The 16,340-nt window shown below is 42.2% G+C and overlaps 1 protein-coding gene across 1 annotated transcript; it reads left to right on the top strand.

Annotated features, from left to right (window-relative positions):
* Window positions 1–12: 12 nt before the first annotated feature.
* LOC120052395 (E3 ubiquitin-protein ligase RFWD3-like) lies at window positions 13–15,964 on the top strand. The gene is made up of 13 exons (XM_038999271.1): window positions 13–174; window positions 2,741–3,043; window positions 3,167–3,414; window positions 3,511–3,569; window positions 3,693–3,902; window positions 4,275–4,366; window positions 8,238–8,352; window positions 8,567–8,792; window positions 9,016–9,166; window positions 9,390–9,566; window positions 11,918–12,132; window positions 13,329–13,546; window positions 13,950–15,964. Exons 2-13 carry the CDS (start codon window positions 2,751–2,753, stop codon window positions 14,091–14,093), a joined length of 2,148 nt encoding a protein of 715 aa, XP_038855199.1. The 5' UTR covers window positions 13–174; window positions 2,741–2,750; the 3' UTR covers window positions 14,094–15,964.
* Window positions 15,965–16,340: the final 376 nt, after the last annotated feature.

Raw genomic sequence — 16,340 nt, 5'->3', positions numbered from 1 at the left:
GGATATTCGAGCCTTCCAAATGACGACGGAGATAGCAACGAAACTAGGAACGGATTATAATTACATCAAATGTCATGCTTTAAGAGTAATATAGTTTAACCATTTAGCTTGTCATGGTAACTCACGAAGTTTGACACTGTCAAGGATCGTTTTGGTAAAACGCGATTTTCCAAGGTAGGAAGAGGCGAGCTGCTAATTTACACTGCCCGGCAAGCGGCAGACTGATCTGAGTGGAGCTAGCTAGCATTATAACTAGCTAGCTAGTTTATTAGCAAGGAGGTTATTTCCAAAGAGTAGCCACTTGCTATATATGAAAACTCCGTACTTTTTCATTGATCACATTCGAGACTGTCACGAAATATCCACATCGGTAATGTACCGTAACTAGCTAGCTAATTGTGATGTTTACGGTTTCAAGTAACTACAGTAGCTAGCTAGTTAGCAGAGCGGCCTTCGGTTTCCGTCTCAATGTACGGTGACTGCTAGTTCCAAAATCCCGCTTTGTGTTTTGCACTTCCTAGCAGCTGGCTAGTTAACTAGCTATCATTGTTACCTAGCTAGCTGGCTACCTATTAACTGTGCCAATTGTCACCTAACATTTATCTTAAATAGCTAACTAGATAGCTAATGTATTCTCATTTACATAACTGGTCTTATCACTAACGTAACGTTAGGTTGTCCATCCAATTTAGCTTGTGTTAACCATTTTTCAAGTAACGTTGCGTGGCAATTTAGTGAACTAGTTAGCATTGCATGCAAGTTACAGTGCTTTCAGAAAGTATTCACAGCCCTCGACTTTTTCCAAGTTTTGTTCAAATGGATTTAGTCATTTTTTTGTTAACGATCTACACAAAATACTCTTTCAACGTGGGGGGGATTATATATATATATATATATATATATATATATACACAAAAATATGGAAATAAAACACTATTGATTAGATAAGTGTTCAATACACATTGGAATCACCTTTTGCAGCGATTACAGCTGTGATTCTTTCTGGGTCAGTCTCTAAGAACTTTGTACACCTGGATTGTACAATATTTGCCCATTTATTTAAACGATCCTTAAAGCTCTATCAAGTTGGTTGTTGATTATTGCTAAAAAAAAAAAAACAATTTTAAAGTCTTGCCATAGATTTTCAAGCCGACTTAAGTCAAAACTGTAACTAGGCCACTCAGGAACATTCAATGTTGTCTTGGTAAGCAACTCCACTCCAGTGAATATTTGGCCTTGTGTTTTAGGTTATTGTCCTGCTGAAAGGTGAATTTGTCTCGCAGTTTCTGGTGGAAAGCAGACTGAACCAAGTTTTCCTCTATGATTTTGTGTGCCTAGCTCTATTCAGTTTCTTTTTATGCTAATCTCCTTAGTCCTTTGCCGATGACTAGCCTACCCATAACATGATGCAGCTACCGCCATGCTTGAAAATATGAAGAGTGATACTCAGTGATGTTTTTGTGTTGGATTTTCCCAAACCCAATGCTTTGTATTTGGTGCAAAAAGTACAATTTCTTTGACACATTTTTTGCATTATTACTTTAGTCCTGTATCGCAAACAGGATGCATGTTTTGGAATATTTGTGTTCTGTACAGGCTTCCTTCTTTTCACTGTCAATTAGGTTACTATTGCGGAGCAATCCTTGTGGCGGGCCGGGTGCATGCCTGCTGACTTCGGTCACTAGCTGTACAGGGTTTCCTCCAACACATTGGTGCGGCTGGCTTCCGGGTTAAGCGAGCAGTGTGTCAGTAAGCATTGCGGCTTGGCAGGGTCATGTTTCGGAGAATGCATGGCTCTTGACCTTCGCCTCTCCCAAGTCCGTACGGGAGTTGCAGCGATGGGACAAGACTGTAACTACCAATTGGATATCACGAAATTAGGGAGGAAAAAGGGGTAAAAAAATATATATATTGTGGAGTAACTACAATGTTGTTGATCCATCCTCTGTTATCTCCTGTCACAGCCATTAAACTGTAACTTTTAAAGTCACCATTGGCCTGATGGTGAAATCCCTCAGTTACCTTCCTCTCCGGCAACTGAGTTAGGAGGGGCACCTGTATCTTTGTAGTGACTGACTGCATTGATACACCATCCAAAGTGTAATTAATAACTTCACCATGGTCAAAGGGATAGTTAATGTCTGCTTTATTTTTTTTTACCCATCTACCAATAGGTGCCCTTTGCGAACTATTGGATAATTTCCCTCGTCTTTGTGGTTGAATATGTGTTTGAAATTCACTGCTCGGATTGGGGGACAGAGTGAGTCCATGCAATTTATTATGTGACTTGCTAAGCACATTTTTACCCCTGAACCTATTTAGGCTTGCCATAACATAAGGGTTGAATAGTTAGTGACTTGACATTTCAGCTTTTCAATTTTTATGATTTTGTAAAGGTTTCAAAAAACACATTTCCAATTTGCCAAATTATGGGTTGTGTGTAGATAAGTGACAATCACAATTAAATACGTTTTAAATTCCGGCTGTAACACAACAAAATCTGGAAAAAGTCAAGGGGGTGAATATTTTCTGAAGGCATTGTACATAACCTGATTTTTGTTGTCACCCTAGCTATGTGGCTCCAGGCAGCATTGCGTGCCCTACAGGGGTGCCCTTGCGTTTATTTTATTTTATTTTTTTTGCAACAGAAACCGTTTACTCCAAACGGAAAACCTTTTGCAGCAAAAACAAGTTTCTATTGGACAAATTCAGGATAATAATTACAATATATTTTACGTAGTGCTTTTCAAATGGAGGCGATGGAGGTGGACTTGCAGCTGGGGGTCCCCAGGAGGGAACCAGAATCAGATGCTATGGCAGGCAATGTGGAGCTCCCTATCATCATCCCTGACTCTGGCAGCGAAACTGAGGTTGAGGACGAGGCAGACGCGGCTCCCCTAGACCCGCCACGGCTCCCAACCACCTGGGCGTTCAGTCAGAACCGAATCAGAGTGGAGGGTCAAGTTGGGCCCAGGATCAGAATGGAGGGTCATATTGGGCCCAGCGTCACTACAGCAGCAGCCCTGAGGCAGCGGAGAGCCAGGTAGTTATGGTTGGACTGGAGTCACTCCCTCTAAACTGTACCGGAGACATTGTATACTTCATTGAGTACCTATTTCACCAACAACTCATTTATTGTTCCTGTATTGTCTGTGTGTGATAAAAGGCCAGGCGTCAGGGCGCTCTACCCCACCCAGACCTCTCCCTCTGCTAGCCGCTTCCTAGATTTCCTGCTGCGAGTCCCTGCAGCCAACCCTGACTCTGGCAATACCACTGAGTCGAGCGAGTCAGAGGATGAGGCAGACCCCGCAGGGCCAGTAGACCCTCACGACCCTGACGAACCTGCTGTTCCCTCCAGCCTAGGAATGAACCCTCCTGTGGCAGCCACGCCACTGCAAGGCCTAAATCCTTCAGGTAAACCAACCTCGAGCTCAAGTCTGTTCCACGCATTGCCATTTTAGACTGTCACCTATGAAGAGTTAAATCTAACCATGTCTATCCTGTGAATAGATTCTAATGCAACCACAGAGGCTGCGAGGACAGAGACTGGAAATCAAGTGAATCCTGAGGTAAGACCACATTCATTGCCAGTGATGGGCCTAGAATCTTGGAGGGGAATAATATTTCCATGATTAGCTAGCTAGTGCAGTTTCTGTAGTACCATCGGCATGCTCTCTCGGTCCCCTTTCAAGAGTGTAACAGCCCCAGTGGCCACCAGTGGTGCGGCTCTTCGTTCGTCCCAAGGAGATGAGGGGGAGGGGGAGACCTGCTCTATCTGCTTTGAGCCCTGGACCACGTCAGGGGAGCACCGCCTGGCCACCCTGCGCTGCGGACATCTCTTCGGCTACACCTGCATTGGCCGCTGGGTGAAGGGCCAGGGCCAGGGAGCCAAGTGTCCCCAGGTCAGTGTCTGCATGTCTGTCTGTCAGCCTCGGCATGTCTGGGGGCAGAGGAGTGGAGTTGCTCAGGAAGGTCTGTACTCAGTATTTGCAGTCCCTCCTAGGTGACAAAATGCTCCTTGTTCCACTGTAATGACTGGTACCAAATTGACTCTGTGCTGGAGATGAATTTCCTCAAGCAGTCAAAAATAATTTGAAACCTAATAAATGCCCTCTGAATTACTTAAATCTGAGAAAATACTGCCACAAAATGACTAAAATACAGTTGCATTGACTTACCATACAGACAATGATGTAATTTATTGATAAGAAAATATTCCCTCAGATTATGTCCAGTCCTTATAATGACCTTTACTGCTCTGTGCATGTCTGCAGTGCAACAAGAAGGCCAAGCGCTCTGATATCGTCCTCCTGTACGCACGCAAGCTGAGGGCTGTGGACAACACAGAGCAGGAGAATATGAAGAGGTAAGGTAGCTGAGCTCCTCTTGATTTGACCTTATTCACTGCTGTGTGTAGGGAGCGGTTGAGAGAGTGATGCACACTTTTCCACAATGCATGGGAGAGGTGGGCTGCAAGTGATAGGCCTTAGTTTTCTTCAAGTAGCCAAACAACAAAACTAGACTACTTAATTTGGAAGAGGCCGAATAGCAAAGCTTTTGCGGTAGTGTTCAAATGTAGGCAAAGTTGTTTTTGTTCTCCTTAAAATGATCACGGTATTGCATCGTAGGCTAAACTGAAGTCTTTTTGGGGGGGGGGGGGGGGATTTGTGTTTTTGCATTGAAGTGTTTCTGGTTCTCTTGGCATTCGTCAGAGCTTTTAAACTAAATACTAAACATCTTTTGATTTGTGAATGTGTCGGCACTGGTAACTCGGGATGTTACTGATGTCATGTTAGTTAGGCCTTTTGATTTGTGAATGTGTCGGCACTGGTAACTCGGGATGTTACTGATGTCATGTTAGTTAGGCCTTTTGATTTGTGAATGTGTCGGCACTGGTAACTCGGGATGTTACTGATGTCATGTTAGTTAGGCCTTTTGATTTGTGAATGTGTCGGCACTGGTAACTCGGGATGTTACTGATGTCATGTTAGTTAGGCCTTTTGATTTGAACATATGGATTGTTTTCGTTTTGTAGGCTACCTATTTAATTTATGGATCAAGCCTTAGCAGTCATTCTGATCTCATTGCCAATGATCAGTGCTTTAGTTTATGTTGCTGTCCAGTGGTTCTGAATTTGCGATGCACCCGACTGTCCATGTTTTCTATGCAATAGCCTTTTGATTTGAACATTTAGGTTATTTGTTTTAATTTATATACAGTATCATTCAAAAGTTTGGACACCTACTCATTCCAGGTTTTTATTTTTTTTGACTATTTTCTACATTGTAGAATAATAGTGAAGACCCAGTATAAAATAACACATATGGAATCATGTAGTAAACAAAAAAGTGTTAAACAAATCAAAATATATTTTATATTTGTGATTCTTCAAAGTAGCTACCCGTTGCCTTGATGACAGCTTTGCACACGCTTGGCATTCTCTCAACCAGCTTCATGAGGTAGTCACCTGGAATGCATTTTAATTAACAGGTGTGCCATGTTAAAAGTAAATTTGTAGAATTTCTTAACTTCTTAATGCGTTTCAGCCAATCAGTTGTGTTGTGACAAGGTAGGGGTGCTATACAGAAGATAATCTGGACATGGTATTTTACCAAATAGGGCTATGTCAAGAACAGCTCAAATAAGCAAAGAGAAACAGTCCATTACTTAAAGACATGAAGGTCAGTCAATCCGGAAAATTTCAACAACTTTGAAAGTTTCTTCAAGTGCAGTCGCCAAAACCATCAAGCGCTATGAGGAAACTGGCTCTCACGAGGACCGCCACAGGAAATTAAGACCCAGAGTTATCTCTGCTGCAGAGGATATGTTCATTAGTTACCCGCCTCAGAAACTGCAGCCCATATAAATGCTTCACAGATTTCAAGTAACAGACACATCTCAACATCAACTGTTCAGAGGAGACTGCGTGAATCAGGCCTTCATGGTCTAATTGCTGCAAAGAAACCACTTCTAAAGGACACCAATAATAAGAAGAGACTTGCTTGGGCCAAGACACACGCGCAATGGACATTAGACCGGTGGAAATCTGTCCTTTGGTCTGAGTCCAAATTTGAGATGTTTGGTTCCAACCGCCGTGTCTTTGTGAGACACACAGTAGGTGAACGTTTGATTTCCGCATGTGTGGCTCCCACCGTTAAGCATGGAGAATGAGGTGTGATGGTGTGGGGGTGCTTTGCTGGTGACACTGTCAGTGATTTTATTTAGAATTCAAGGCACACTTAACCAGCATGGCAACCACAGCATTCTGCATCGATACGCCATCCCATCTGGTTTGCGCTTAGTCCCACTATCATTTGTTTTTCAACAGGTCAATGACCCAACACACCTCCAGGCTATTTGACCAAGAAGGAGTGTGATGGAGTCTTTCAAGACTATTGGAAAAGCATTACAGGTGGAGCTGGTTGAGAGAATGCCAAATGTGCAAAGCTATCATCAAAGCAAAGGGTGGCTAATTTGAAGAATCACAAATATAAAGTGTATTTTGATTTGTTTAACACTTTTTTTGGTTACTACATGATTCCATGTGTTATTTCATAGTTTTGATGTTTTCGCTGTTTTTCTACAATGTAGAAAATAGTACAAATAAAGAAAAACCCTGGAATGAGTAGGTGTCAACTTTTGACGTACTGTATGTTACAGCACTTTTGTTTCAGTAATAAATATGTTGAAATGGAACCAAATTGTCGTTGCTACACAGCTATTTTCTGCAGAGATGTTTGACCGGGTTCAAGTCCATGCTCTGGCCGGGCCACTCGAGGACATTCAGAGACTTGTCCCGAAGCCACTCCTGCGTTGTCTTGGCTGTGTGCTTAGGGTTGTTATCCTGTTGGAAGTTGAACCTTCGCCCCAGTCTGAGGTCCAGAGTGCTCTGGAGCAGATTTTCATCAAGGATCTCTCTATACTTTTCTCCGTTCATCTTTCCCTCGATCCTGACTAGTCTCCCAGTACCTGCTGCTGAAAAACATCCCCACAGCATGATGCTGCCACCACCATGCTTCACTTTAGGGATGATGCCCGGGTTTCCTCCAGATGTGATGCTTGGTATTAAGGCCAAAGAGTTCAATCTTTGTTTCATCAGACCAGATAATCTTGTTTCTCGTGGTCTGAGAGTCTTTAGGTGCATTTTGGCAAACTCCAACCGGGCTGTCGTGCTTTTTACTGAGGAGTGACTTCTGTCTGGCCACTCTACCATAAAGGCCTGACTGTGGTGGAGTGCTGCAGAGATAGTTGTCCTCCTGGAAGGTTCTCCCCCTCTGGAGCTCTTTCAGTGACCATCGGGTACTTGGTCACCTCCCTGACCAAGGCCCTTCTCCACCGATTGCACAGTTTGGCCGGGCGGACAGCTCTGGGAAGAGTCTCGGTGGTTCCAAACTTCTTCCATTTAAGAATGATGGAGGCCACTGTGTTCTTCGGGACCTTCAATGCTGCAGATATTTTTTGGTGCTGTTCCCCGGATCTGTGCCTCGACACAATTATGTCTCAGTGCTCTACGGACAATTCCTTCAAACTCATGGCTTGGTTTTTGCTTTGACATGCACTGTCAACTGTGGGATCCTATATAGACAGGTGTGACTTTCCAAATCATGTCCAATCAATTTAATTTTGCACAGATGGACTCCAAGTTGTAGAAACATCTCAAGGATGATCAATGGAAACATGATGCACCTGAGCTCAATTTCGAGTCTCATAGCAAAGGTTCTAAATACTTATGTAAAGGTACTTTAATTATTTTGCTTTATGGGGTATTGTCTGTGTAGATTGATGAAAACAAATAATTCAATACATTTTAGATTAAGGTTGTAACATAACAAAATGTGGGAAAAGTGTGAAGGGGTGTGAATACTTCCCAAATGCACTGTAGGTCTAATGTGATAGTTTGCCTATAACCAGCCTGAGTAGGCCTGTAACTCCATTCCTTTTTTATTCAGAGCTTAGAGAAATTAATAACATTGGAAATTATCTATTATCAGCCTGGTTACTGTGATGCATGTCTGTTGAATTGGGAGAAATCCACCCGCACTCAGCCCCGCCCCACCTTCTCAACCAGTCAGGAGCCGCTACTGCGTTGTGGCCTTGGCGTACTACATACTTTTTACTATACGACGATGAGTATACCACGATGAGTGCATATTATGCAGTTTAAGGATGTAGTACACTGGTATGGGTATTCGGACACAGCCAGTGAGTCTGAATGTGTTGTTTTGTTATATGTGCAGGTCATTGGAGCAGGAGCAGTCAATGCGTAGGAATGCTGAACTAGAGTCAGCCCAGTGCCGGCTACAACTGCAGGTGATGACAGACGAATGTGGGAAACTACGCAAGCAGATACAGGTACTTTGTTCCTTTTGATGTTGTTATTGATTTATCTGTAATTCCCCTTCCCCCCTCTATCTCCCCCATCCGTTTATCAGGTAGATTAGAACAACATGCTATAATCATTGATATTAATCATATCTTGAATTTCAAGGTTTTGTTGATCACATCTGTTATGCTTGAACACGGACTTCCATTGAACAGTTGGATCACTCTCTACCTTCTCTCCCAGGAGTTGAAGACGCTGATGGCCCAGCCTGGCTGTAGGCCCTCTAAGAACTCAGGGGCCTCTCTCTCCGGGCTCTCACAGAGACAGGACAGCACCCAGGGGGGCCACTACGTCTTCTCCAAGGCCGTGCTAGTGTCCCAGGCGGGGGGCTGCAGGGTGCTGTCCTACTGTGAACCCCTCAGCTGCCTGCTGGCCTCCCTTCCCTCCCCACACACCACCCTGGTGCCCGGTAAGACCTTTGATCAGCTTTGATATGCTTTCAGTACGGAATAACTGTGAATTTTTGTATTTTTGCATAGATATGAAAATATCAGAGGGCATATTTTCAACCGTCTGAAATATTTGCTACCTCCCAAGAAGCATTTCTGAGTTTTGTAAGACATGAAAGCCATTTCTTGGAATCATTTCTCTCCTTCCCTCACACTCTTCCTCTCTCTGTGTCTACCCGCCAGGCTACGGTGTGAAGAAGGTGAGTACGGTGAATCTGAAGGCATGCCAGTACGTTCCCATCCATGTCAAACAGATCAGAGGCCTGGCATTCAACAGACAAGCTGACAGCCTCCTGCTCTCTGCTGCCCTGGACAACACCATCAAACTCACCAGGTAACCACAAGAGACAGATAATCAGTCAGTGTCCAAGCAGAGAGTTTTATCAGGACAGTTTATTTCAGAATGGTGTTGACTTAATATCCCCAGGCTCTGATGGAGAAGAACATTGCACTTGCTAAGGTAGAACATTCTTTGATTGCAAGAATCAGTCAGACCTAGATTGAAAACAAAACGCTGATGGTTAAAAGGACAGTATTTATTTATTTCTCTCCTGCAGTCTAATGACCAACACAGTGGTGCAGACGTACAACACGGGTAAGCCAGTGTGGAGCTGTTGCTGGTGCCTGGACAACAACAACTATGTGTACGCTGGTCTCAGTAACGGCTCTGTGCTGGTGTATGACACCAGAGACACCAGCACACACGTCCAGGAGCTGCAGCCACTACGCTCTAGGTAAGTCTGACAGCCAGACCAGGGGTTATTGGTCAGCTTGTCTATATTCTCAACCACAGTTTGTCCCACTACACCTACAGTTGAAGTCGGAAGTTTACATACACTTAGGTTGGAGACATTAAAACTCGTTTTTCAACCACTCCACAAATTTCTTGTTAACAAACTATAGTTTTGGCAAGTCGGTTAGGACATCTACTTTGTGCATGACACAAGTAATTTTTCCAACAATTGTTTACAGACAGATTATTTCACTTATAATTCACTGTATCACAATTTCTTTGGGTCAGAAGTAGAGGTCGACCAATAATTTGGAATGGCTGATTAATTGGGTCCGATTTCAAGTTTTCATAACAATCGGAAATCGGTAATTTTGGATGCCGATTTTGCCGAATTTTAAAATATTTTTTAAAATATTTTCTTTACACCTTTATTTAACTAGGCAAGTCAGTTAAGAACACATTCTTATTTTCAATGATGGCCTAGGAACGGTGTGTTAACTGCCTTGTTCAGGGGCAGAACGACAGATGTTTTACCTTGTCAGCTCAGGGATTCAATCTTGCAACCTTACGGTTAACTAGTCCAACGCTCTAACCACCTGCCTCTCATTGCACTCCACGAGGAGCCTGCCTGTTACTCGAATGCAGTAAGAAACCACGGTAAGTTGCTAGCTAGCGTTAAACTTATCTTATAAAAAACAATCAATCAACCATAATCACTAGTTATAACTACACATGGTTGATGATATTACTAGTTTATCTAGCGTGTCCTGCGTTGCATATAATCGATGCAGTGCGCATTCGCGAAAAAGGACTATCGTTTCTCCAACGTGTACCTAACCATAAACATCAATGCCTTTCTTAAAATCAATACACAGAAGTATATATTTTTAAACCTGCATATATAGAAATCCAGGTTAGCAAGCAATATTAACCAGGTGAAATTGTGTCACTTCACTTGTGTTCATTGCACGCAGAGTCAGGGTATATGCAACAGTTTGGGCCGCCTGGCTCATTGCGAACTAATTTGCCAGAATTTTAGGTAATTATGACATAACATTGAAGGTTGTGCAATGTAACAGGAATATTTAGACTGATGGATGCCACCCGTTAGATAAAATACGGAACGGTTCCGTATTTCACTGAAAGAATAAACGTTTTGTTTTCGAGATTATAGTTTCCGGATTCTACCATATTAATGACCTAAGGCTTGTATTTCTGTGTGTTATTATGTTATAATTAAGTCTATGATTTGATAGAGCAGTCTTTCGTGCGTTTTGCCAGCAGCTCTGCTGTTTATGAATTCAAGCCTATCAACTCCCGAGATTAGGCTGGTGTAACCGAGTGGGTGCGCGCTAATAGCGTTTCAAACGTCCCTCGCTCTGAGACTTGGAGTAGTTGTTCCCCTTGCTCTGCATGGGCAACGCTGCTTCGAGGGTGGCTGTTGTCGATGTGTTCCTGGTTCGAGCCCAGGTAGCGGCGAGGAGAGGGATGGAAGCTATACTGTTACACATGGCAATACTAAAGTACCTATAAGAACATCCAATAGTCAAAGGTATATGAAATACAAATCGTATAGAGAGAAATAGTCCTATAATAACTACAACCTAAAACTTCTTACCTGGGAATATTGAAGACTCATGTTAAAAGGAACCACCAGCTTTCATATGTTCTCATGTTCTGAGCAAGGAACTTAAACGTTAGCTTTCTTACATGGCACATATTGCACTTTTACTTTCTTCTCCAACACTTTGTATTTGCATTCTTTAAACCAAATTGAATATGTTTCATTATTTATTGAGGCTAAATTGATTTTATTGATGTATTATATTAAGTTAAAATAAGTGTTCATTCAGTATTGTTGTAATTGTCATTATTACAAATAAAAGAGAAAAAATCGTCCGATTAATCGGTATCGGCTTTTATTGGTCCTCCAATAATCGGTATTGGCGTTGAAAAATCATAATCGGTCGACCTCTAGTCATTTGAGGGAATCTAAAAAACATGTTTTCACTTTGTCATTATTGTGTGTAGATGGGTGAGGAAAAAATATTTTAAATACATTTTGAATTTAGGCTGTAACACAACAGTATGTGGAATAAGTCAATGGGTATGAGTACTTTCTGAAGTCACTGTAGCTAGGGCCCAAAGATTTTCCTCCCTGACCACAGGATCTGACCAGAAAAAGTTAGATTTGGTATTTTATTTTCAGCAGTTGGGTTTTGCTACTCATTCTCAAAGATGGTTAACTGAAATATGTACATGGTGTGTGAAATGTCATTCACATGGTGTAATACATATACAGTGTGTGATTTAAAACCACAAGGCCAAACCATGACCTCTGGCTCCTCCCAGGTGTCCCGTGGCCTCCCTGTCCTACGTGCCTCGCGCCTCCTCCAGCTCGTTCCCGTGTGGCGGCCTCATCGCAGGTTCTCTGGAGGGGGGCTGCTTCTGGGAGCAGGTGGACAGCACCACTTACAGACCCCACATTTTGCCCCTGGAGACAGGAGGCTGCACAGACATCCAGGTGGAGCCAGAGAGCAGACACTGTCTGGTCACCTACAGACCAGGTGAGAGACTGAGGGACAATGAAGCACTGTCTGTAGTAAAGAGAAGGAGCTGAAGTGTCATCATAACATTTTACTGTTGGCAACCGGTTGTGTTCAGCTCTTCTCTACTCAGAGCTAATCGAACACGAAGTGCTAGCAGAATCACTGTGTGTGTGTGTGTGTGTGGCTAGGTTTCCATCCAATTGGCAACAGATTTTCATGTGAATATCCAAAAATATGCATAAAAACAATATGGGCATTTTTCCACCAGAGATTTTTTTGTTGGTTATAAAAGGTTGTGCGTGATGAAGTAGTGTACAACTTTTGCAGTTTAATTCCCATGTACCAAATAGGAAATACTATTTAAATGGGTTTTCATTGCATTTTCAAAAATGTTTGCGTTGTATAGCGAATGTGCCCACTCTGGTCTTGGCACATGTGCTCTAGCCAACAGCGTGCTGATACAGTGCAAGTATAGCCTACTACATGATGAGATTATTATAGACAAAAGAGCAAGATTATTTTTATTTGTCAAATGGCAACCATCATCATCATGTCACCAGAATAAGACCCTCGATATTTATTAGGAAGCAGCATCAAGCTCATCACCGTGCACTTTCACCACCCTGTTATGTTCATCATTACTTATTTTATCTGTAACCTAAAATTGCATGGTTTCCTGAGTTGTAGTAGTGGGAGGACTACACACCATATCATCGCGTGACTCCAAGTTTACTCTGATATGATGGTTATTATATCAATATGTCGCATAACGGTGTTTTTATAGCCATTTCTCACGTAATTAATGTTACCGACACAAAAAGATCCCATGTCGAATGAACGAATTCTGTTGGCATTTATAAAATTGTACTGAAACTTCCTGTTTCCATCACAGCTGTTGTGATTTATTTTATTTTATATACAGTATGACTTTACTTAACTGTGGATAAAAATGTGTGTTAAAAATAAAATGTATAATCTTTTGTCTGATAGAATTCTGCTTGATACTGCTGCCAGAGTCTTTGTTGGATCTAGGAAATCTGCCCACTCTCACACTAGTCCTGGCTTCTGGCTGCAGGATTGATTCTAATATCTCTAAGCTCGGCATGAACTAAAGCCTGAATTCCCCAGTAGCTCTCTAGGACCGGGGTCGGTGTTGACCACTAGCACCAGTATTTTGACTGACAGTCTCTGTGTTTGACCCCGTGTGACCCCAGGGCGCTCCAACCCGTCTCTGCGTTGTGTTCTGATGGAGCTGAACAGGACTCTACAGCAGGATGCGGCCCAGGAGCCCTTGTGTTCCTGCTACCCTGTCCAGACCTTCAGCGCCGGCTCCTCTTGCAAAGTGCTCACCAAGAACGCTGTGTTCAGAAGCCCGGCCGGGAAGGGCTCCACTTTGGTCTGTGCCGGGGACGAGTCCACTAACTCCACCATGGTGAGCCACTGGCTTGTGTGTGTGTGTGTATTCACACGTATTCAATGGTGAGCATTGATTGGCAATGATTTCCATTCTGTGTATCACTTGTGTACAGAATCGTGGGCATTGGCAATAATAATTGTTTTGTGAACATCTGTATGCAGCACTGAAAACAGGGTCAAGGAAATCATGGTCCACTGTGGAGACAGGGAGCACATTGTGTCAGTCATTACAGATAGAGCCCTAAACTTTCACCCACTGCTGCGATTAGGGAAGAATCAATGGTTCAACTGTTTTGTAGTTGAAAGAACTCAATAATACTGAGAGACATATGACTGATTTGAGGCTGTTTGAAAAATATGAAACGGCATCAAGAGCTTCACATTGATCTATTGATTCTAATCATGTCATTTTGTTCCAGGTGTGGGATGCAGGGAGTGGATCCCTGATTCAGAAGTTGCCTGCTGACCTCCCAGTGTTGGACATCTGCCCGTTTGAGGTGAATCAGGGCAGTTACCTGGCCTCGCTCACTGAGAAGATGCTCAAAATCTACAAGTGGGAATAAGGAGAGATTATGGAAAACACACACACCATCAGCATAGAGCATGTATGAGTAGCGCAGCTGCTGCACTGTATAAATGGCATCCATTTAAAACAGCCTTTTCTTAGACTACAGAGGAGCCTTTGTTGGGTATGCTCAGTGGAGGGACTGGAGAGATATCACACTGCTGCACTGTTATCAACAAACTGATAGCTGCAGTGCCAGTACAGCTACACCACTGTCCTAAATGTTTACATTTGAGGATAACTGAAAACATCCCATCAAAATGAACAAAAATGACACAGCAGATATAGTACAGCAAGACAAGGGTTTCCTACCCACTCACCACTACCCAGCGTTTTGCTCTGTAGCTTTTCCTCTGGATGTGAAGATGAATCTGTTTTTGTCAGCCATGCTGCTGATGTTTGTTTTAATTTTGCAATGTTGTGTTTCTTCACTGGGCCATGTTCAGCTGCCAAACGTTCTTGAACGTTGCAGATAGAAATTCCATGAATAGAGCCGATGTGAGTCCTTTCTGTACATATCAGAGGCATGTTTGAGCTACATTGCTTATTTCTATCTGAATGTTACAAAATGTTAAATCCTGCGGAATGTGCTCCTGGTCTTAGGCTGCGTTCACACAGGCAGCCCAATTGTGTGGCACGTTCAACAGGATTGAACGTTTTGGAACGTTTAGATAGGAAAGCTATGTAGATTAAACATGTCTCTCTGATATGTAGAATAAGGAATGCCATCGGCTCTAAATTACATTTTCTATCTGCAACGTTCGAGAACGTTTGGCAACTGAACGTGGCCCTAATCTTTGTTCCACTAATTGGTCAAAAGCCCAATCATATCAGATCTTTTCATATCTTTTTCAGAGTTGATCTGGTTGGTCAAAATACACATTTAGTGAAGAAAATATCAGAAATGGGCTGCCTGTCTAAACGAAATCTTTGAGATGGATCCATGGATGAAAATCAGTAGGATTATCTATAGGACATCTATAAAATCTTAGTGTACTAAAAATTATTTGCTTATTTTAGATCCAGAGGAAATGATATATACATGTATATTTTATACCAAATGTTTATACAATTTCAAATGTAATAAAATATAAATAATTGGTTATTGTTCATCCTGATGTAGGTTGGGGTGATATCCAGAGTGTCTAAACTTTATACTGACCTTGTGCCATACCAGGATAGTTTGTAATACTGACACTGAACACAAGGGGCGCTGTTTTCAAACCCCACTGATGTGCTGTAATCCAAAGGTTAGCAATGCTAACAAGTACATGTAAAATACCATAGAAAATGCTAACTAAATACTAACAACCGCATTGTGAACATTTTGTACAGTTTCTGACCTACACTATACAAGTAACTAAAAATGCTACACAGTTTGCTGCATGCACAAAACAGACTGACTTCATAGTTATAAGATATTTAGTTGTGAGTTCCATATTGTAATTACATCACCTGGCGCATGCTGCACAACAGTGAGTGACACTCAAGGCTCTGGTCTCTCATTGTGTGCTTGTAAACAAAGACCACGTGACGTGACTGGGTACTGCCTGTAAGCTTCATAATAATGTGACAGGTGAGATGAAGAATGCAATGTTCTTTATCTCCTAACATATTGCACAAGTTGACTGCAGGTATGTACTTAAAAATATTCACATTTATTAAAAAACGTAACTGTTTCAATGGTATTGGCGGCATTGAAAAACCCTCCTGTGGCTTTTTCCAAATACCTTGTTGTACGGTATATACAGTGTACTGACCAATCCTATCCTGGTGTGTGATTCATACTGCAGATTGCTAGCTGCAAACGGTTAGCTAGCTCGCTATTTTCATAAATCATATTTTTTCAATAATAAACATTGTCTTCAACAATGAGCATTGTCTATAGTGCTCTTTTAAAGATCAGTAATCAATGATTTTGTATTTTCATAGATTAAATATCAGTATCATGGGTTATGTCGGGAACAAATGAGAGCAGACAGAAGTCAGATTATAGAAACAAAATTATTAGATTTCCCCATTGCGATAGCGAATTTACACAGGCAGCTCAATTCTGATCTTTTTCCACTAATTGGTCTGTTGGCAAATCAGACCAGCTGAAAAAGAGCCTACGTGAAAAGATCTGATGTGGTCAAAAGATCAATTAGTGGGAAAAATATCAGAATTTGGTTTCCAGTGTAAACGCAGCCGTCCAGAGTCCCAAACTATATCTACTTGTGTTTATTGCAAGTTAGAAGGGTGATTG

This window comes from Salvelinus namaycush, chromosome 8 (genome assembly GCF_016432855.1).
Source record: "Salvelinus namaycush isolate Seneca chromosome 8, SaNama_1.0, whole genome shotgun sequence".
Lineage (NCBI taxonomy): Eukaryota > Metazoa > Chordata > Actinopteri > Salmoniformes > Salmonidae > Salvelinus > Salvelinus namaycush.
Note: the sequence above shows the minus strand (reverse complement) of the source record. Positions and strands in the feature narration are given on the sequence as shown.

Excerpts from the sequence above, each read along its gene's own strand:
- LOC120052395 (XM_038999271.1), top strand. The coding sequence starts at position 2,751 with ATGGAGGCGATGGAGGTGGACTTGCAGCTGGGGGTCCCCAGGAGGGAA. Across the intron at positions 3,415-3,510 it reads GCAAGGCCTAAATCCTTCAG|ATTCTAATGCAACCACAGAG; the intron begins GTAAACCAACCT and ends TCCTGTGAATAG. Across the intron at positions 12,133-13,328 it reads TCTGGTCACCTACAGACCAG|GGCGCTCCAACCCGTCTCTG; the intron begins GTGAGAGACTGA and ends GTGTGACCCCAG.